Source organism: Vanessa cardui, chromosome 18 (assembly GCF_905220365.1).
Source record: "Vanessa cardui chromosome 18, ilVanCard2.1, whole genome shotgun sequence".
NCBI lineage: Eukaryota > Metazoa > Arthropoda > Insecta > Lepidoptera > Nymphalidae > Vanessa > Vanessa cardui.
This window is the reverse complement of record NC_061140.1, coordinates 12,833,692-12,851,275: the sequence shown is the minus strand read 5'-3', so window position 1 is coordinate 12,851,275 and position 17,584 is coordinate 12,833,692. Positions and strand designations below refer to the sequence as shown.

Below are 17,584 nucleotides of genomic sequence, written 5' to 3'. Positions count from 1 at the left end.
AGCATAAAATATTAATGTCACAGAGTATTTAAGTCAAATGTCTGGACTGCTTACATATTTTAAATACCATTGTCATATCGAAATTATTTTGCTCATTAATAAACGACTCCCATAACATATATATTGACATTTTTTCTCAGTTGCACTATAAAATGGTGGTGTGAGTATTGTAATAGAATATATCTTAAAATAATATTTTCATGTTTTTCTTATATAGTTATGTTTTCTGATATTACGATTTCAAATTTTCTAACCACACGGCTTAATTTAGCACTTATTGTTTACTTATTTTCTGATGCGTTAGAGTTAAATACAAGTGTTGAACTCAGTGAAACTATTTTTAAATCATACATATATACATAGGATTCATTATTATTCAACTTAATTAACCAAAATATTTATGATAAAGACGTATTTAAAGTTAAACATGCTTTCATTCGACTTGAGTCTCTATAGTCGATTGAATTCATAAACGCTGACGCTCTTAAAGAACTTGGTTATAAATACCGTATTATTTGTATATTAATTATGAAGAGGTATTGGATACTGCGGTTTCAGTCGGCAAAAAATTAATAAAGTTACCAGCAACTGTACATTTTTTTAACAATGTCATTACTTAAAACTGTCAATGTCAGTAAGTTCATTACAGTGTCAAACCGTCAGAAGCCAAGGTGCTGTTATGTGCAATAATATAGATAAAATGAAAGTGAAAACTAAGTAAAGAATAATTTAAAGTCACACTCAATAATAAAAATAAGTAGAAAACTAGTTAATAGAATCCAAAGGGAAGCTTGGAGGGATTTTATTAAGTTAGATTTAAGTTAAATAAGATATTTAACGAAAATAACAATGTCCTTTCTAAGAGGATCAGAAAATTATGTATGGTGTACGACTAGTGTATTAGGAAAGGGAGCTACTGGCGCTGTTTTTCAAGGTGTTAATAAGAACAATGGAGAACCAGTGGCTGTTAAGACTTTTAATCAAATAAGTCACATGAGACCTCACGAAGTGCAGATGCGTGAATTCGAAGTTCTGAAGAAAGTGAAACATGAGAACATAGTTAAATTACTAGCTATTGAGGAAGAACAGGATGGAAGGGGTAAAGTTATTGTTATGGAACTGTGTACAGGCGGAAGTTTATTTAACATCCTTGATGATCCTGAAAATACATATGGCCTACAAGAGCACGAATTCTTACTCGTGCTAGAACACCTGACTGCAGGTATGAAGCATTTACGCGACAACAATCTGGTACATAGAGACTTAAAACCTGGTAATATTATGAAATTTATAAGTGAGGATGGCACTACTACATATAAGTTGACAGATTTTGGGGCAGCAAGAGAGTTACAAGAGGAGGAACAGTTTGTATCCCTCTATGGAACAGAAGAGTACCTTCACCCTGACATGTATGAAAGAGCAGTTTTAAGGAAACCAATAGGAAAGAGTTTTGGAGCAACTGTTGATTTGTGGTCAATAGGTGTCACACTTTACCATGTGGCTACAGGACAGTTGCCTTTTAGGCCATATGGTGGTCGGAAAAATAAGGAGACAATGTTTTATATCACAACAAAGAAAGCCTCTGGAGTAATTTCGGTAAGTTAACATTCAAATAAACTATAATTTATACATTATCAATCCACAGTCTCTTCAGTCTGCAAAAGCTGGGCTGAGGACTCCTCTCATTTTTAAGAGAAGGCTTGAAGCTTCTTCTTCCTCATCATTTCTATGTCAACAGTAAAAACCACACACAAAGGGATTGTGCACAATTATTGTTCCATTTATAAAGATGTGACACTTGATGTTTGCACAATTGATAAGAACTAAAAAGTACAGTTCTAATGATTGAAATCTTTATACAGGGCACACAAACAACGGAAAATGGACCTATAGAGTGGTGTCGGGAACTACCTTCACACTGCCAGCTCAGTGTAGGCCTCCGAAAACTAGTCACACCATTATTGGCTGGACTATTGGAGGTGGACCCGCATAGAATATGGACTTTTGAGAGATTTTTCTCAGAGGTTCAAACAGTGACATCCACCAAAGCAGTTCACATTTTTCATGTGAATAAAGCAGCTAGCATAAAGGTAATTTTTTTATTATAAAAAAAACCTAATTTGCCACTAAATGTATTTCTTTATTCAAAGGAATATTCTAGATAAAAGAAAATACAGTTGAGAAACTGAAAGTTTGTATTTGTTTGTCAGTTTCTACATTTCAAATGTAATTTCTACAAACAATGATTTGTTCAAATATGCTTCAAATTGCAGATCATTAACTTGTACCAAGATCCTTGGCATAGTTTTAATTTGAAAGTCATAGCATGTAATTGAGCATTGCATTGTTAATAAATACCAAAACATTATATATTAATAAATTAAATGATTTATTTTAATTTCATAAAATATTGAGTAATGTATTTGGTTATTGTCATATATAAATGTAATATGTTTCATTATCTGTTAAAATGTTTCTTTATTTTGGTACACCATAATTTATTACAAATATAAATTTTTACGATTTGTAAAATTTATGACTATCCTTTTTATGTACTTAAGAATGTGACAGTGATTAGTATGTTATTAATTAGAAGTTGTCTGTGTCAGTAAAATAGAGAATAGGCAGTAATTGGTTTTATTGAATTTGTCGATGTACATCTAAGTTGTGTCGTACTTATATTATACATTGACATTTTGATATTTCAGGTGTTTATTAGTTGATTAAACTACATTCTTAAATATGATAACCTTTGTCTGTTCTGTTGGTAAAGCGGAAGTGTGTTTATGTGTGAGTGTTCAGGTAGTGGCTACATTATTGTCGGCGCGCTCCTCATTACGAATGACGTTTAGTGCGTAGTCGTTACACATGATTTCAGTTGTTGTGATTTCTATTTAAACGATATTAATGCCGTTTTCGCTCATAAATACCCAATGCAATTTTTTTTGCGAAATAATTGTTTTGAATTTATTTTAATGCAAACATGTTATACGGAATGTTAAACTTTTCTATCACTGTTATTTCTTTTAAATGAGACTTCTTCTTTTAAATGATAATCAACTTCAATGTGTTATCAATTTTAAAAAGATAGCATTTAAGATTTACCTTACTTTGATTGATTTTCTCATTTGTAATCATGTATTTAATCATGTAACCACAGGTGTTCCTGAAACCTGAGGAAAAATACGAGCATCTACAGACATACATCTGTGAACAGACGAGCGTTGTCGCGGAATCCCAGATCCTACTGTACAAGGATGTGTTACTCCTCAGTGAAATAGATGAAAATACTCTCGGTATGTTCATTTTAATATATATACTAAGCAGATAAGTAGTGTCTTTAATTTTATAAATGTATTAATTAGTCATAAAGACGATTCACCTAATTTCATATCATTTATAGTTGTGAACTTTCATACAAATTATATTTGCAGGTAAGAATTATCCGGAAACGACAGCCGACGTGCCCCTGATGCTCTTCAACAAAAATAACAACAACGTCAGTATGGCGCCGGAGCCCGAGGTGCCTAAGTTCCCCGTATTCCCGAACATCGTGTCCGTCGAAAACGACGCCTCGCAGGCCAAGGTACGCCCTCGGATATCACAAATCATTAATGCTAAATCATCTTCATTAGTTGAATGCCTGCAGCCTCAAGATGGATCGCTGCGCGAATTTTGCCTAGGACTTAACCGACTGCTTTCAAGATCGAAAACGTTTCCTCAGACGGCGTGCAGCGTCGGGCACGTGGTGAAGCGGCGCGTGGAGGCGCTGTGCGCCGCGTCCGTGCTGTGCGGCGCGTGCGTGACGCGCTGGGGCGCGCTGCTGGCCGTGCGCCTCGCCGCCGTGGCCACGCGCGCGCACGCGCTGGCCGCGCACGCCGCGCGCCTGCACGACGCGGCGCGCGCGCTCGACCTGGCCGCCGCCGCCGCGCTGGCGCTGGCCCCGCGCGCGCCCGCGCCCGACGCCTGGGCCGCGCCCGCCGCGCTCGTGGCGCACGAGGCCGAGGCGCTGCGCGCGGCGGGCGCGGCGCTGCGCACGCGCCACGCGGCCGCCGCGCTGCGCGCCGACTGGGACGACGCGCTGCTGCACGCGCCGTGCCCCAGCGAGCTGCGGCTGCACCTGAAGGCCAAGACGCTGGTGGAGCGCCTGCGCGAGTCGTGGCAGCACCTGGTGCGCGACCGCGCCACGCGTTCCATGACCTACAACGACGAGCAGTTCCACGTGCTGGAGCGCATCACGGTGGCGGAGACGGGCCGCCGCGCGCGCGCCCTGCTGCAGCGCGCCGCGCCGCTCGCCCGCGCGCGCGCCGACGCCATCGCCGACTGGTGAGCCGCTACCGCTGAGCCGCCTGCTGACACCGCACGTTTGTCACGGACCACTTGACGCATGTTATACAGCAGAATCAATACTCAATATTTAAACGATTTATAATATGGTGAGGTTGGACATGAGGTGAGGCTATGCAGATTTCTATGCACACCTCCTTTTTTTATATGTATAATCGCTTCAATGTGGCACACATTTGACGCAAATAATGTCTTTTGCAAGCCTCCTCAGATCAATAGCCAAAGTGCTTTATATTTATGTTTATTTCATTACCCTTGTGATCACTGCTGTTAGTCACATACCTGTTCAGGTAATCAACCCCCGGTGGGTTGGGTTTTCGCCAACACCACAGTGTAAAAATGAGACGATCCATTTTTAACCATTAAATGTAATAATCTTCGATCGCAGGTACAAGGTCGCGCAAACGGTCTTCCTGCAAACGCAGATCCTGGACAAGGACCTGTCGAGCACGGAGCTGAAGGTGCTGGCGCTGGCGGCGCGCCTGCAGGACGCCGAGCACCGCACGCGCGCGCTGGTGGGCGACGCGCAGGCGCAGGCGCAGCTCGCGCCCGACGCGCCGGCCGAGGGCGCGGCGCGGCGCGGGGCGCGCGGGGGCGTGCCGCCGGCCGGCGCGGGCGTGCGCGCGCTGCTGGCCGCGCACGACGACGTGGCGGCCGGCGTGGCCTGCAGCTCGGCGCTCGTGGCGCGCCTGCTGCACCTCACGGCCGACGCGCCCTAGCACAGCCCCGCCGACAGCGACGCGCCCTCGGACTCGGACTCCGAGCGCTCGTCGTCGGCGTCGTCGGCGTCGTCGGCGTCGTCGCCGGAGTCCGGCATCGAGACGGTCATCTACGAGTCGGCGGGCTCGCGCGAGGCGGGCTCGCTGCCGCGCGACGACGAGGCGGGCGAGCGCGGCGACGCGGCGCCGGCCGCGCGCTCGGCGTGCGTGGTCACGTGAGGTGGCCGCCGCTACGGATCTCAGAGATTGTTCCATTCTCGCAGTAGCTACCAGTTCCAATTTTGTATTAGTGAATTTAGTGATGTTAGCGAAATATTAGTTAGGAAAATCAGTGCAATGGAACCATGTGACGATATCGATTGAACTGTTCGATGTTACTTCGTAGGACGTTTATCGGGAAGCAAGGTTCAAATGTGTGACGTGCGTGTATTCATTGAAGTATGACCTAAAATCGTATCTGTGTGCCGTTCGGTGGCGATAAACTGATATACATGTACGTAGACGTAATTAAGGCTGTAAGGGCATTGGGGAAGATTGTATCAATTGTTTTCCAACTAAGTATTGGTGCTCTATAATATGTATTACTTAGTATAAATAAGTTACAAAATGTGTAAGGTTTACATAAGGGTAATGTTGTGTTTTATAAAATATATAAAGGATATGATATAAGTTAAACTGTGTTTCATTTAGTAAATAAAACTTCTATATGGAATGTGCTTATCGTATATTCTATAAAATTCAACTCTTAAATATCTATAATATATACACACGAATCTTTAATTATAAATTTGTAACTTTCGTTATGTTTGAAAATACAGCTCACTAATCGCAAGCGTCGAACATTTGCGTGAATAACAAGCGCTGTTGTTACACGAAATGTGAATATACAGCACGGGAGTGCGCTCTCGGGAGTAAAGCAGCTTTCCGATATAGTGCGCCCTTTTAGTTCGCTAGCTATCTAGCGCCGTTGATTCCGTGTCACATCATCAGCTTCAAAAATTAAATGATTAAATACATAATAACAAACTCATATATCTTAGATTTATTTACAACTAGCTGTTCAATCTCGTACGTTCACGGTCGAGGAGGTGTAGACGTTCTTCGAAAAGGCGATTACCGCAGGGGCGAGCCTACGCGTGCGCTACGCGTGCGCTACGGGTCGCTACGCGCGCTACGTGCGCGGGTCGAAGAGGCGCGCGCGGCTGAGGCGGCGCTCCAGCATGCGGTGGTCGCGGTGCGCCGCCTGCACGCGCCGGAACTCCGCCAGCAGCGCCGGGAAGTCCAGCTCCCACTGCGGCTGCGGCGGCGCCGCCGGGGCCGCGCTGCGGGGCGCCACTCGCATTACAACACGCTCGCAGGGCGGCCACGCGACCGCAACACGGCGACCGGGGGTGCGGACTCACATGTCGTGCGGCGCGCAGTGCAGGCGGCGCCGCAGTGCGTGGAAGGCCTCGCTCTGCGGCAGCAGCATGAGCAGGCCGAAAAGCGCCGCGCGCAGCTCCGCGCTGCCCGCGCCGCCCAGCAGCTCCAGCCTCAGGTCTGGGGGGGGGACACGACGGCTATCAGAGCTGTTGCAATGTATCTATTTATATCGATATCTGAAACAACCTCGTTCCGCAACGCGACGCTTCGTCTCAAGTTGAGTTATTATCTAGTAACTAAAAACTTTTAATTCAAATTTTCCTTAAGCATTTTCTTAAAGATATACTCACATGCAAACACCGGAGATTCAATCAATTGCACCAGTTTGTCGACTTCCGTCAAAAAATCTACCGTTATCTCAAGTTCGCCGCTGACAATTTTGTTAAGGAAAACATCAGCTGGTTTAATGATTATATTCCACTCTACTAATATAACTTTCAGATGCGACACGCACTCTTGAAATGCTTTAAAAAGCCGTGGATAGACTTGAAAGACAAATGTAATTCATAAATCTGTTTAATGATACAAAACTCATTGTATTCCACATATGTAAACAGATCATTGGCGGGGTACTCTCAATCGGTGTTAATAAATTTTCAGGTTCTTTTTTATCCTTTACAAATCCAACATATTTATAAGAGTTACGACAATTTAAATCTAAGTAAATAAAATTTGATCTCAAAGGATACAAGGTGCTGATGAGCGCGGCGCAGTGCGCGTAGTTGTGGGTCAGCAGACACAGCGCCAGCAGCGCCACCGGGCTGTGCGCCCAGCACAGGTACAGCGTGCGGAACAGCGACACCGTCGCCTGTCAACACGCTCGTTAGCACCGCGCACAGCCTGCGTCCCGCACACCCCCCGCCCCCCGCCCCCGCGGTACCGACCTCGTCGGCGAAGGCGCGCAGGCGCAGGCGCAGCGGGTGCAGCTCGGGCGCCGTGAGCAGCAGCGTGGCCAGCACGTCGGCCAGGCGCGCCGCCAGCCGCGGCTCCCGCGCGCGCGCCGCGCCCGCCACGCCGCGGTACACGGCCTCCGCGCCCACCAGCACGCACAGCTGCCTGCACCGCGCCCCGCGTTAGGCCTGTTACCCACTCATACACACGTAGCGAGTTGCAAACCCTACCGACCTTATAATAAACGCTCCCCTGTCCTCCAGGAGGTTCTCGTCGGCCGCGAGCAGCCTCAGGAGGGCGTTCAGGAACTTGTGATAGTATGGGCTGTTTTCCAAGTCGCCTGCGAGACAGCGAGCACGGTTATCAGAAAACAGTAAGTTTTTGAACCGCAAACTCCCGCCCGCACGCACCATACCGTATGAGTCTGCGCCCGACGCGTCGGCGGTGGGGGCGGCGGCGGCGGCGCTGTCGGCGGCGGTGGGGCAGGAGCAGATCTCGGCGAGCACGGCGAGCGCGCGGCGCACGACGTCGTCGGCGGCGTCGGTGAGGCAGCCCACCACGCTCACGAACACGCGCTCCGTGCGCGCGTACATCTGCGGACCGCGCCCGCCCATTAGAGCCCGTGGGCTTCCTGCGGTGGGAGCGTCGCGGCGCGGGAGCTCACCTCGGCCGGCAGCTTGTTGTACAGGTGCAGGATCCAGTCGAGCGTGGCCACCTTGGTGTGCACGGAGCTGTGGTGCAGCATCTGCGTGAGCACCTCCACCACCGCGTCGAGGTGCAGTCGCGGCCCCTCCCCCTCCTCCTCGCCCACTCGGATCTCCGGGGCATCCGATACTAGTTTGGTCAGCTGAAGGTTCACGGTGGCTGCAGTCTCGCGTATCTCTATGGTATTCGATGTAAGGATTTATCGCGTACTTTTAATACGTCATAAAATTTCATAACATAACGGTTGCGAGAATGTTGGTCATACTTTCGCCGAAACTAACGCTAAACAAGGAGAAAGCTAAGATGATAAACAATTTTAGAACTCTAGGGATTATCTAATTAAATTCCTTCGCTGAACTCGAGAAAAGACGCTGAATCTCTACACGATGAGCCGAAACGAATAAGCGTAGTTTTCACAGCATTAATTGATTATTCGTAATATATATCAAGAAGAATGATAGTCGTGGAAGTCAATGGCATCGGAAATGCGTGGAGAGGCGCGGGGGTGGGGGGGGGCGGACGCCAACAGCGCAAAGGATACTCTTGCGCGGCTCGTCGGTGTAGGCGAGGCACGGCAGCGCGGCGCGCAGCACGCCCGACGCGTGCGGCAGCACGCCCGCGCCGCTCAGCTCCGCGAACTCCTTCAGCCACGTCACGGCCGTCAGCTGCGCACACGCACACACACACATTACTACACGCGCGACCACGAACAGCTCACGTGGACGCAGACACTTCATCAATACTGAAGTTTGCCTAAACTTGCACTCAAATACCTACTTTTCATGATCAGTTACTTATAATTAACGCACACATACACTTTCACTTATTCATAATAAAATTGACGATTTAACAAATCCATAACGTATTTTTTATTTTACCTAGACGATTAATGCGTCAAATAACACAACAGATTTTAAATTATGACGAGTTCAGTTCAGTATATTTTTTCCATTTTTTATGGAATAGATTGGCGGACGAGCATATGGGCCACCCGATGGTTAGTGGTCACCATCACCCATAGACAATGACGCTATAAGAAATATTAACTATTCCTTAGTCCTGTAGTTACACTGGCTCACTCACCCTTCAAACCGGAACACAACAATACTGCGTACTGTTGTTTAGCGCTAGAATATCTGATGAGTGGGTGATACCTACCCAGGCGCGCTTGCACGAAGCCCTACCACCAAGTATTGAATTAAATGTTATGTATATGTCACCGTATAGGCATACAAATTGTTATCTAACAGTTTAACTTCGATTGATTACAATGTAGCGAAAAATAATGCGTTAAATTGCAATCATATTTCACAGTTCACAATATTTCGACAGTTTACAATCTGTCTCGTCAGATTGTAATCTAACGAATTTTGTAATCTAACGGTAACATACCCGGTGGAAACCCATGTTTCTATTTACTGAATTTGGTACGCTTTACTTATAGAGCCTTCTTATCTTTATCGAATCTTAGCATAGAATGTAACTTAGAATACTTATCCCCAGAATGAATGAATCGGGGGAAATTTATTTACAAAGAGATCTTATGCAATATTGTTGGAAAGTTCATATTGTGACGCAACTCTAAGCGTTATTGGACAGCTGTTTCTGCAAAATGAAAAGTTTAAATATCTTTAGCGTTACAAAATCCGAATGTAAAACTGAATACTATGAAACGACCGATTTGACGACCTCCATGGTCGAGTGGTGTGTACACCGGTTTTCATGGGTACGCCACTCTGAGGTCCTGGGTTCGATTCCCGGCCGAGTCGATGTAGATTACCATTAGTTTTCTATGTTGTCTTGGGTCTGGGTGTTTGTGGTACCGTCGTTACTTCTGATTTTCATAACACAAGTGCTGCAGCTACTTACATTGGGATCAGAGTAATGTATGTGATGTTGTCTCATTTATTTATATTTATTTATGAAAATCAAAGTATAAGTACTAACGGTATCAAAATAATTTAGGTTTCAAACTTTTTTAAATGCGTAACCTGCGGAGCTCTATCTCTAATTATCTTCGTAAACGGGTTTTGTATTGATTGTAAATCCTATTATAAATAACGTGACTAATTTGAACCTCGTAATGACATTAAATCAAAAACAAATTATGATAAATTTACGGTCGTTCTGTTATAGATCATTAGCTAACTTGTAACAACTCCTCCGTAGACTGCGCGTGCGTGATGAGAATGTTGATCATCGCTTCAAAGTTAACTTCCGACGGATCCTTCTTTATGCTGCGCAGAAACTCATTCAGCTGCACGTCACACCTAGAAAAAGGTCGACTTTCATGTCCAGCTTCAGTTAGGATTTACAAGACAAGAGTTACCTCTGAAAAAAGATTCTTTGACAAAACAGACATGTTTATTGTAAGATCAAAGGAAACGATTCAAATAGCTAGTGAGCCAGCGGTGGCAGAGCGTAGGTACATGCGCCTGATCTCCGGGTTGGGGTCGTCCAGCACCGTGAAGAGCCCGTCCAGCAGGTCGGGCAGGTGGCGGCGCAGGCCCAGCGCGGGCGCGGCGTCCAGCGCCGACACCCACGCCACCGCGAACTGGCGCGCCGCCGCGCTGCGCGTGTACATGCGCTCGCGCACCAGCGGCACCACGCGCGACAGCTCCAGGCACGGGCTCTCCGTCACGATGTCCTGCGTACCGCCCACGCGTCATACTCGTATTCGATTTATTACTTCAACGCCTGCAAATTTATTTAGCGACCGGCGATACCTTGACTAGTCTATCGAGCAGCTCGGCCCCCTGCCGGACCTGCGGCTCGGGGTCCGCGGCCAGTCTCGCGAGCGCATCGAACACGAGCGGGAACTGCGTCAAGGCGGCGTCCCGTGCGATCTTCAGCACGTTGAAAAGCGCCTCAGTGGCCGCGTAGCGCACCCGCGCCTCGCTCTCTCCCAGGCATGCCACAATTGGGTGTGTTAGCTCCCCAATGTATGTTACAGAACCCTATTAAATACATATTTTGTTACATTTGTATCTCCCCACACGAGACATCTGTGGCATTCATGTGTTATATATTTACTTTAATTATTGTAAACAATGTTCACCATAATACATTGACAAAGCACCACCACCTCAGCTAAGAAGTTATTTTATTTTAAACAAATTAGAAGCTTGTAGTAACGCTGGCTCACTTATCCTCCAAATGATAACATGACTGTACTATTAATTTTTGTTAAATGTTACAATATAATATGATGAGTGGCTGGCAGGCAGGACAAACACAAACACCAAGAAGAGACTTGAAGAGAGCAACTTGTTATTCTCTGACAGTAGTATGCCTTTGCATGTGCATTGTTTGAAAAAAAATATTACCCTAGGGACAAGTAGAATCAGTAAATAATGTTTATTTCTACGTCTTAATGGTGCTGATATCAATAATGTGGTGCTGATGTTTGAGATCTTCATACAGCTGTCACTTTACCTTTCCTAAGCCCACTGCAACTGAAGAAAGGCCCATCAGAGCTCCATTTTTGACATTGGGGTTGGTCGAAGACATAAGATCTTGTCCAAGAACACGAATTAAGCGTTTTATTTGATTAGTATTGTTGGCATCATTGAAGTCTTTAACCATTCTGTAATTTAAACAAACATTTCTCATCATTTATGGTGTTTTCTTATATTCATTAAGTTAAAAATGAATTGTTTTAAAAAGTAGAAACGGTATAATTATAAAATGGTTATAAGAAATACAATAAAAGACATACTTTTCTATCTCTACGCCTGCAAATTTCCTTTTTTCATATAGTTTATCGCACAATCCTCGGACACATGCTGCACTTAAAGGAGCGTAGTCACGTTCAGTCATTTCGAATGTGTAATTGCAATATTTTTATATAAATTTCAATTGTTTATTCGACGAAAAAACACAATATTTTTCGATACCTCCTCAAACTCGAAGTGTCATTACATTGCCGATTTGACAACGTCAACTTCATTGCTATTTATTTTCGGTTCGGAATTATGCATTAGATATTATCGATAAATAAGATTTCCTTTCTAAATATTTATAAAGGAACATCTAAAATATATTGCGAAAAATAATGATAGCTATGTTATTTATTATGTTATTTTCAATTTGTTTTATTTGTGATTTCGATTTAAAATCGATACATTTGTAAGAAATAGAATTGTTTTATTTTTGTGGAATTGCTATTTTTCAGAGTACAATTTAAATAAATACTTATAAAATTGTATAGTAGTTGAATATTTTTAATTTTATTTGTGATTTTTTATAAAAAAACACTCACAAACTATTATAAGTTATACTATTTTTTGAAAACACTATTCGATATAATCGAACTAATCGATTCCATGCTGATCTCATCGAGTATCGTTAGCATCGAGTAACCTTCCTTAAATCGATAATAGTTGACGCATAAAAATAAATAATTTCATATAAATTGCGAGTTACAGTCACGCGCGGTCGCTTTTGTCTGACATTTTATTATTCGGTGATGTGTTGTTATTATCTCGGCGATGTTATTTGGATAAATTTACATTCGTAACCGATTCAATGTTTCCAATTTCTCAAAGGGTTGGTTGGTCCGGTGTTTAATTTACGTACTAGTTATTTAGTGGAGAACATTCAAGATGCCTGTGACTCTCGTAGACAGGTTGCCCTTGCCGAATCTCAAGGTTTACTCGGCGGGAAGTGTTTTATTGTTATCGGTAGCCATGTATTATGCCGTGAATGTGACGAGTGATCCGAACTGGAAGGCTAACACAACCCTGCAGAAACAGGAGACGGCCTCGGGGATCATAGAAGGTGAAGCGGCGAAGATGGTGCAACCAGCGGTAACTGCGGCTGCAGAGCTTCCGATGAACGAAACGAAGACTTTTAGCGACCAGTTTCTAGAAGTGATGACCTTTATGATGCAGGAGCCATTGTGTATGTGGGTGAGTACTATTTATGAATTTTTATTTCATAAAATAATTTTAAATTTATTGTTGTATTGAGAATATTTATTAAAAGTAATAAGGAAAAGGCAAGGCCGTGGTTTAGGTAGCTGTTAAGACTATTTACATTTAAGACCATAGTGAAGAAAGAAATATATATTGTCAAGATCAATAATATTAAATTTATCATTTCCACCTGTTCATATACTTTAAAATTATTAAGTGGTTAATTAATTAACCTAAGTTATTAGGGACAATTATAAATATCAAAACATTAATTAAATACAAATATAGTAATGACCACAATACTGATAAACAAATGTTATTTGTTTTTTTTTTTTTTTAATTATTTATATGCATGATAACTGTTTTAATATATTCATAGACAAAATACTGGCTGGTTTTTGGTTCAGTATATTACAGCATATTTTTATTTTTATGCGGTGCAATATATATTTGAAACAACTTAGCTCTGAGTTAAACACTAACTACTACTAACACAACTCACAAATTGACTTATTTTATTTAATTAAGTAAGAATTTTCAGTCACTAAAATGATTCATTCATACAAAAAATAATAATCTTAAACTGAGAGGCTGCTTGCAATAAAGGTAAATAAAAGAATGTAATATTCCAATGAATGAGCAAATTATTTATCAAAATTTTAATTAAAAAAACTGCAATTGACATTGGTTGTTTTACACACCATCAAAGATCTGTCTGACTATAACTATTATCTAATTTATTATTAGTTAATAATTTATGTATATAATGCAATGAAAGTATGTTTAAATTATTATATTAATTAACAGAGATAAACAAGGATCAATGAATGGATTAAAAAAATATTTCTATTTATTATTTTAGTTTCTGTCTATTTGTCCAGGGTAATAGTTATTTCATCCAATGGCATTGTACCAAAAATCCCTGACTCAAGATGTACACCTAAGAAATGCCAAAGTAAATGAGTATACACTACACATGCCCCCGAAAATCTATCTTACCACTTCCAATAAAATAATTGTCTACATTTTTCTTAGATGTTAATTTGTGGTAAAGCAAGGATCTGGCTAGGTATTTTAAGTTTAAAAATCTTGATTGAAAACAAATTTTAAAATATTGGATCATTTCATTCTATATCCAAATAAAAAATGCTGCAATGTTGAAAGATAGAGGAGGAGACTTATCTTCATTTACACAATCATCAATTGTTTAGAAGAAACTATTATTATTTTAAATTGCTTCAATTAGTTAAAAGACATTTCTTGATTCTTTGAAATTAAGTTATTTTTTATAAAAATCTTTGCCGGCAATTATTTTTTTATAATTAAGCTTACATATGAGGGTGAATTATAAAGTTCTTTCAAGCATGTATAAATTTTTTTTTTCGATTTTGCTATATCCCGTGATATTTATGTAGTGTCACTTGATTTCATATTTAATTCGTGTAAAAACTGAAAATTATGAAGAAAAGCGGATTAAGTGAGGTGTTTTCAGGTACAGAAAAAAAGATTCTGTACCTGAAAACATCTTACGTAATAACGCTAATATATCTACGAAAAAAAATTGTACGGACGGACATGCAGCAGAAGATTAAAGGATGATGCTTTGCCATTTTCTACGTTCGCTTACGTCTAAGTTTCGCTTCGGGTGAATGTAAAAAAGGTAGATCACCGAAAGAATATGCCAAAGAGGGCGAGAGTTTGGCTTAAGAAGATAGAAGAATAAACAGGAAAAAACAAAACCGAAAGTAAAAGAAAAATGAATGTCTTGGAAACACAATCTGATGCCGCGGTTATGGCGCCGTTGGTGAGTTTTTCTAAAGACTTGGGAATATTTTTTGTGATATTTATGATGATGATGTATAATATATTTTTTTTTTAATATATGAAATCCAATAACTTTGATTCACCTTCGTATTATCTACAATAATTTTAAATTTAAATACAAAGAAAAAATATTTTATGTTAATCAATTTTATCAAGTAAAATTAATTAAAAGAATGAAACAATGTCTTTGCATAAAATTTTTGTTAATTGTGTTATTTATTTAGTGTTTAATTTAACATATTTAAAGTGTATGATGTCACATATACAAACATAACCTCTGTTTTAATATCAGATATAAACCTTATTAATTAAACCCATTAGTCATTTCTAATGTTGATTTTTACCTTGTCTATTTCGGGAAGTTAAATTGTAATGCAAATATATAAATTAAAAAAAGACACAGTTGAACTACGTAGTTTTTTGGGCCAATGATTCGATATAACAATGAGTAACGTTCTTTTGTTGAATTCATTAAAAAGTTAATAGTTTTAGTGACTAACGTTAAATGGAATATTTAGGTATTATATAGATGACTCGGTCAATTTAATTATATCGTCTCGTAACTCTGCTCTATTTGATACAATCTACATTGCAATTTTGTATATAGTAAAAAAAAACTTTTCTAATGTCGTCTAATTTGACGTTAATCGACAATCCTAGTACCGGTAAGCGTAACGAGTAGTTTCTGTGAGGAAACGGGGCTAGAGTTTTGCATGGATTTCGACAATTTAACGTGTATGAAACACCATCATTTTTTTGCCTCTCCACACTTATTATTATGTTCAGCTACATTAATTCTTCGTATATCTGTGTTCCGGTTAGTAGGGTATCTGATCAGGGTAAATAGTATACTATAATTATTTTGTACTGTATTATCTCGGAGAGCCAAGCCAGAAAGTCAAACTTATGTTGCGAGTATACACATACAGATATTACTATTTATCTAGTCCAAAAGTAAATCCTGTCTATTTAGTACAATAAGATTACATTGTAATAGGTAACCTGTTTGTAAGTGATTGCAGTTTGTTCTTGGCCTGTAGCAATTCACGTTAAAAAAACAATTGAATACATAATGAAAATCCATAACGGCCCGTTGTTTGTACAATTGCATTTATAAAGCTGATTGAATGTAAACAAAAACTCTATTATTCTTGGGCGTACAATAATAGAGTTGCGTCACGGCGTATCAAGCGAATATTAATACATGTTAAAAGTTCTTTAAATACTTTTTTTATTTAGTACATTGAATGAAATAAATGTTTATTAGTATTCATAATGGTGTTGTGAGCAGTATTGAAAATGCACGCTTAACCATTTGGAGAGATATGGTGCTAAATGCGCGCGCTTGCAAGATTTAATTGAAAAATTGAAGAACAAGAAATGTTACTAAAGTATTACTAAAATAAAAATAACCATGTTAATTTAAAATCTTATACAAGAAATGTTTTTTTAAAAAAAGCTATTTTGCGAGTTTCTTGCCGTTTGTTCTCGCCAGAGGCTGCTCTCCGAAACGGTGGTAGGATTAAGTATCGTTAAGTAGCGATTCAGAAACGCTTAATTGTGATGTTTACTTTAATAAAATTGATTTGATTTGATTGATTTGCATAAGGTTGAGGGGAAATCAAAATAATGTCCATGGGCGGTGGTAGTCACTTTCCATCGGGTAAGCTTATTAGCCACATATACCATAAAATTTATAAATAAATCACATCATCTTACTCCAGTAGGATATGCATTTTGCTGGTGAACTAATGGTTAACAATCTTATATTGCAAAATGTTTATAGGAAAATAGTTTCTTGGAATGTGTTTGGTACCACATTCTCTGTACTGTAGCCCTGAAAACGTGTAATAAGAAATTAACGATCTTCGCTTGAGGAGTTAAAAGCGTAACAAGCAAACGAACGCCTCTTCACACTTTCGAATCTATACTCATATAATAAATGTGAAAGTACCCGTTTGTCTGTCTCTCTTTCACTATAACCAACAGATGAAATTTGGTATTAAGCAAACTTGTGCACCAAGAAAGGACAAAGGCTACATTATTTGCCTAACATATGACAACCAACCTCTCAAACGCGAGCGCAGCCGCGGCCGACAACTAGCTTATAATATTACTTATTTATTTATTTATTTATTTATGGTCCACAAAACAGATTATAACTAAATACACATTTAATATATAAGTAAACATTATAGCAAGCTAAGTTATAACCCAACAACTATGTGAACACAGATTGTAGACGAAATATTTCACCTATAAAAATCAAATAACATCAGCACTTAAGAATACATTGTATACATTACAAAAAACAATAAATGAAAAGAAAAAAATATACAGAAAAATATGAACAAGTTATGACAATGAAAAAAAAAAAGAAATTATGAAGTGGTGAAATGAGGAACTAAATAATGAATAAGAAAATAGATTTAAACACTATTATTACTTGTTAATTGAAAATATTGAAACCAATTGTTTTCTAAATAGATTTAGGTTATTGTTGAAAATGTCAATACCCCCGTCCGCGTCCTTTTCGAGAAAAAATTTGTTATATGCGCGACACATACGACCGATAGGATTATGATATGATATGTTGTTATTGTATACGTCCAGGGTAAATATTCTAGGGTGTCGGTATTTAAAGTTGGTGTTTATGTTGATGGATCTTAAAAGCAAGGGTGAATCAATAACACCGTGTATTATTTTATGCAAATATACTAAGTTATTGCAGTTACGACGCATTTCTAGTGTTTGCAATTT

General features: G+C 40.6%; 3 protein-coding genes across 3 annotated transcripts in view; 2 read left to right on the top strand and 1 right to left on the bottom strand.

The window, feature by feature from the left end:
* Positions 1–630: 630 nt before the first annotated feature.
* On the top strand, positions 631–5,156 carry LOC124537208 (inhibitor of nuclear factor kappa-B kinase subunit epsilon). Its single transcript, XM_047113961.1, has 6 exons — positions 631–1,596; positions 1,863–2,090; positions 3,161–3,296; positions 3,435–3,586; positions 3,725–4,326; positions 4,736–5,156. Exons 1-6 carry the CDS (start codon positions 850–852, stop codon positions 5,064–5,066), a joined length of 2,196 nt encoding a protein of 731 aa, XP_046969917.1. The 5' UTR covers positions 631–849; the 3' UTR covers positions 5,067–5,156.
* Positions 5,157–5,773: 617 nt separating this feature from the next.
* LOC124537209 (protein VAC14 homolog) lies at positions 5,774–12,019 on the bottom strand. Its single transcript, XM_047113963.1, has 14 exons — positions 11,803–12,019; positions 11,520–11,670; positions 10,811–11,041; positions 10,514–10,731; positions 10,234–10,354; positions 8,626–8,749; positions 8,044–8,261; positions 7,795–7,972; positions 7,614–7,719; positions 7,373–7,544; positions 7,178–7,296; positions 6,779–6,858; positions 6,470–6,605; positions 5,774–6,388 (listed from the first exon to the last, which is right to left on the bottom strand). The coding sequence occupies exons 1-14, from the start codon at positions 11,901–11,903 to the stop codon at positions 6,238–6,240; spliced, it is 2,106 nt and encodes a 701-aa protein (XP_046969919.1). The 5' UTR covers positions 11,904–12,019; the 3' UTR covers positions 5,774–6,237.
* A 455-nt stretch (positions 12,020–12,474) lies between these two features.
* LOC124537203 (E3 ubiquitin-protein ligase AMFR-like) overlaps positions 12,475–17,584 on the top strand; it is a 57,351-nt gene continuing 52,241 nt past the window's right edge. The window contains exon 1 of the mRNA XM_047113957.1: positions 12,475–12,994. Within this exon, the coding sequence (XP_046969913.1) occupies positions 12,689–12,994 (306 nt within the window). The 5' untranslated portion in view covers positions 12,475–12,688. The remainder of the gene's footprint in view (positions 12,995–17,584) is intronic.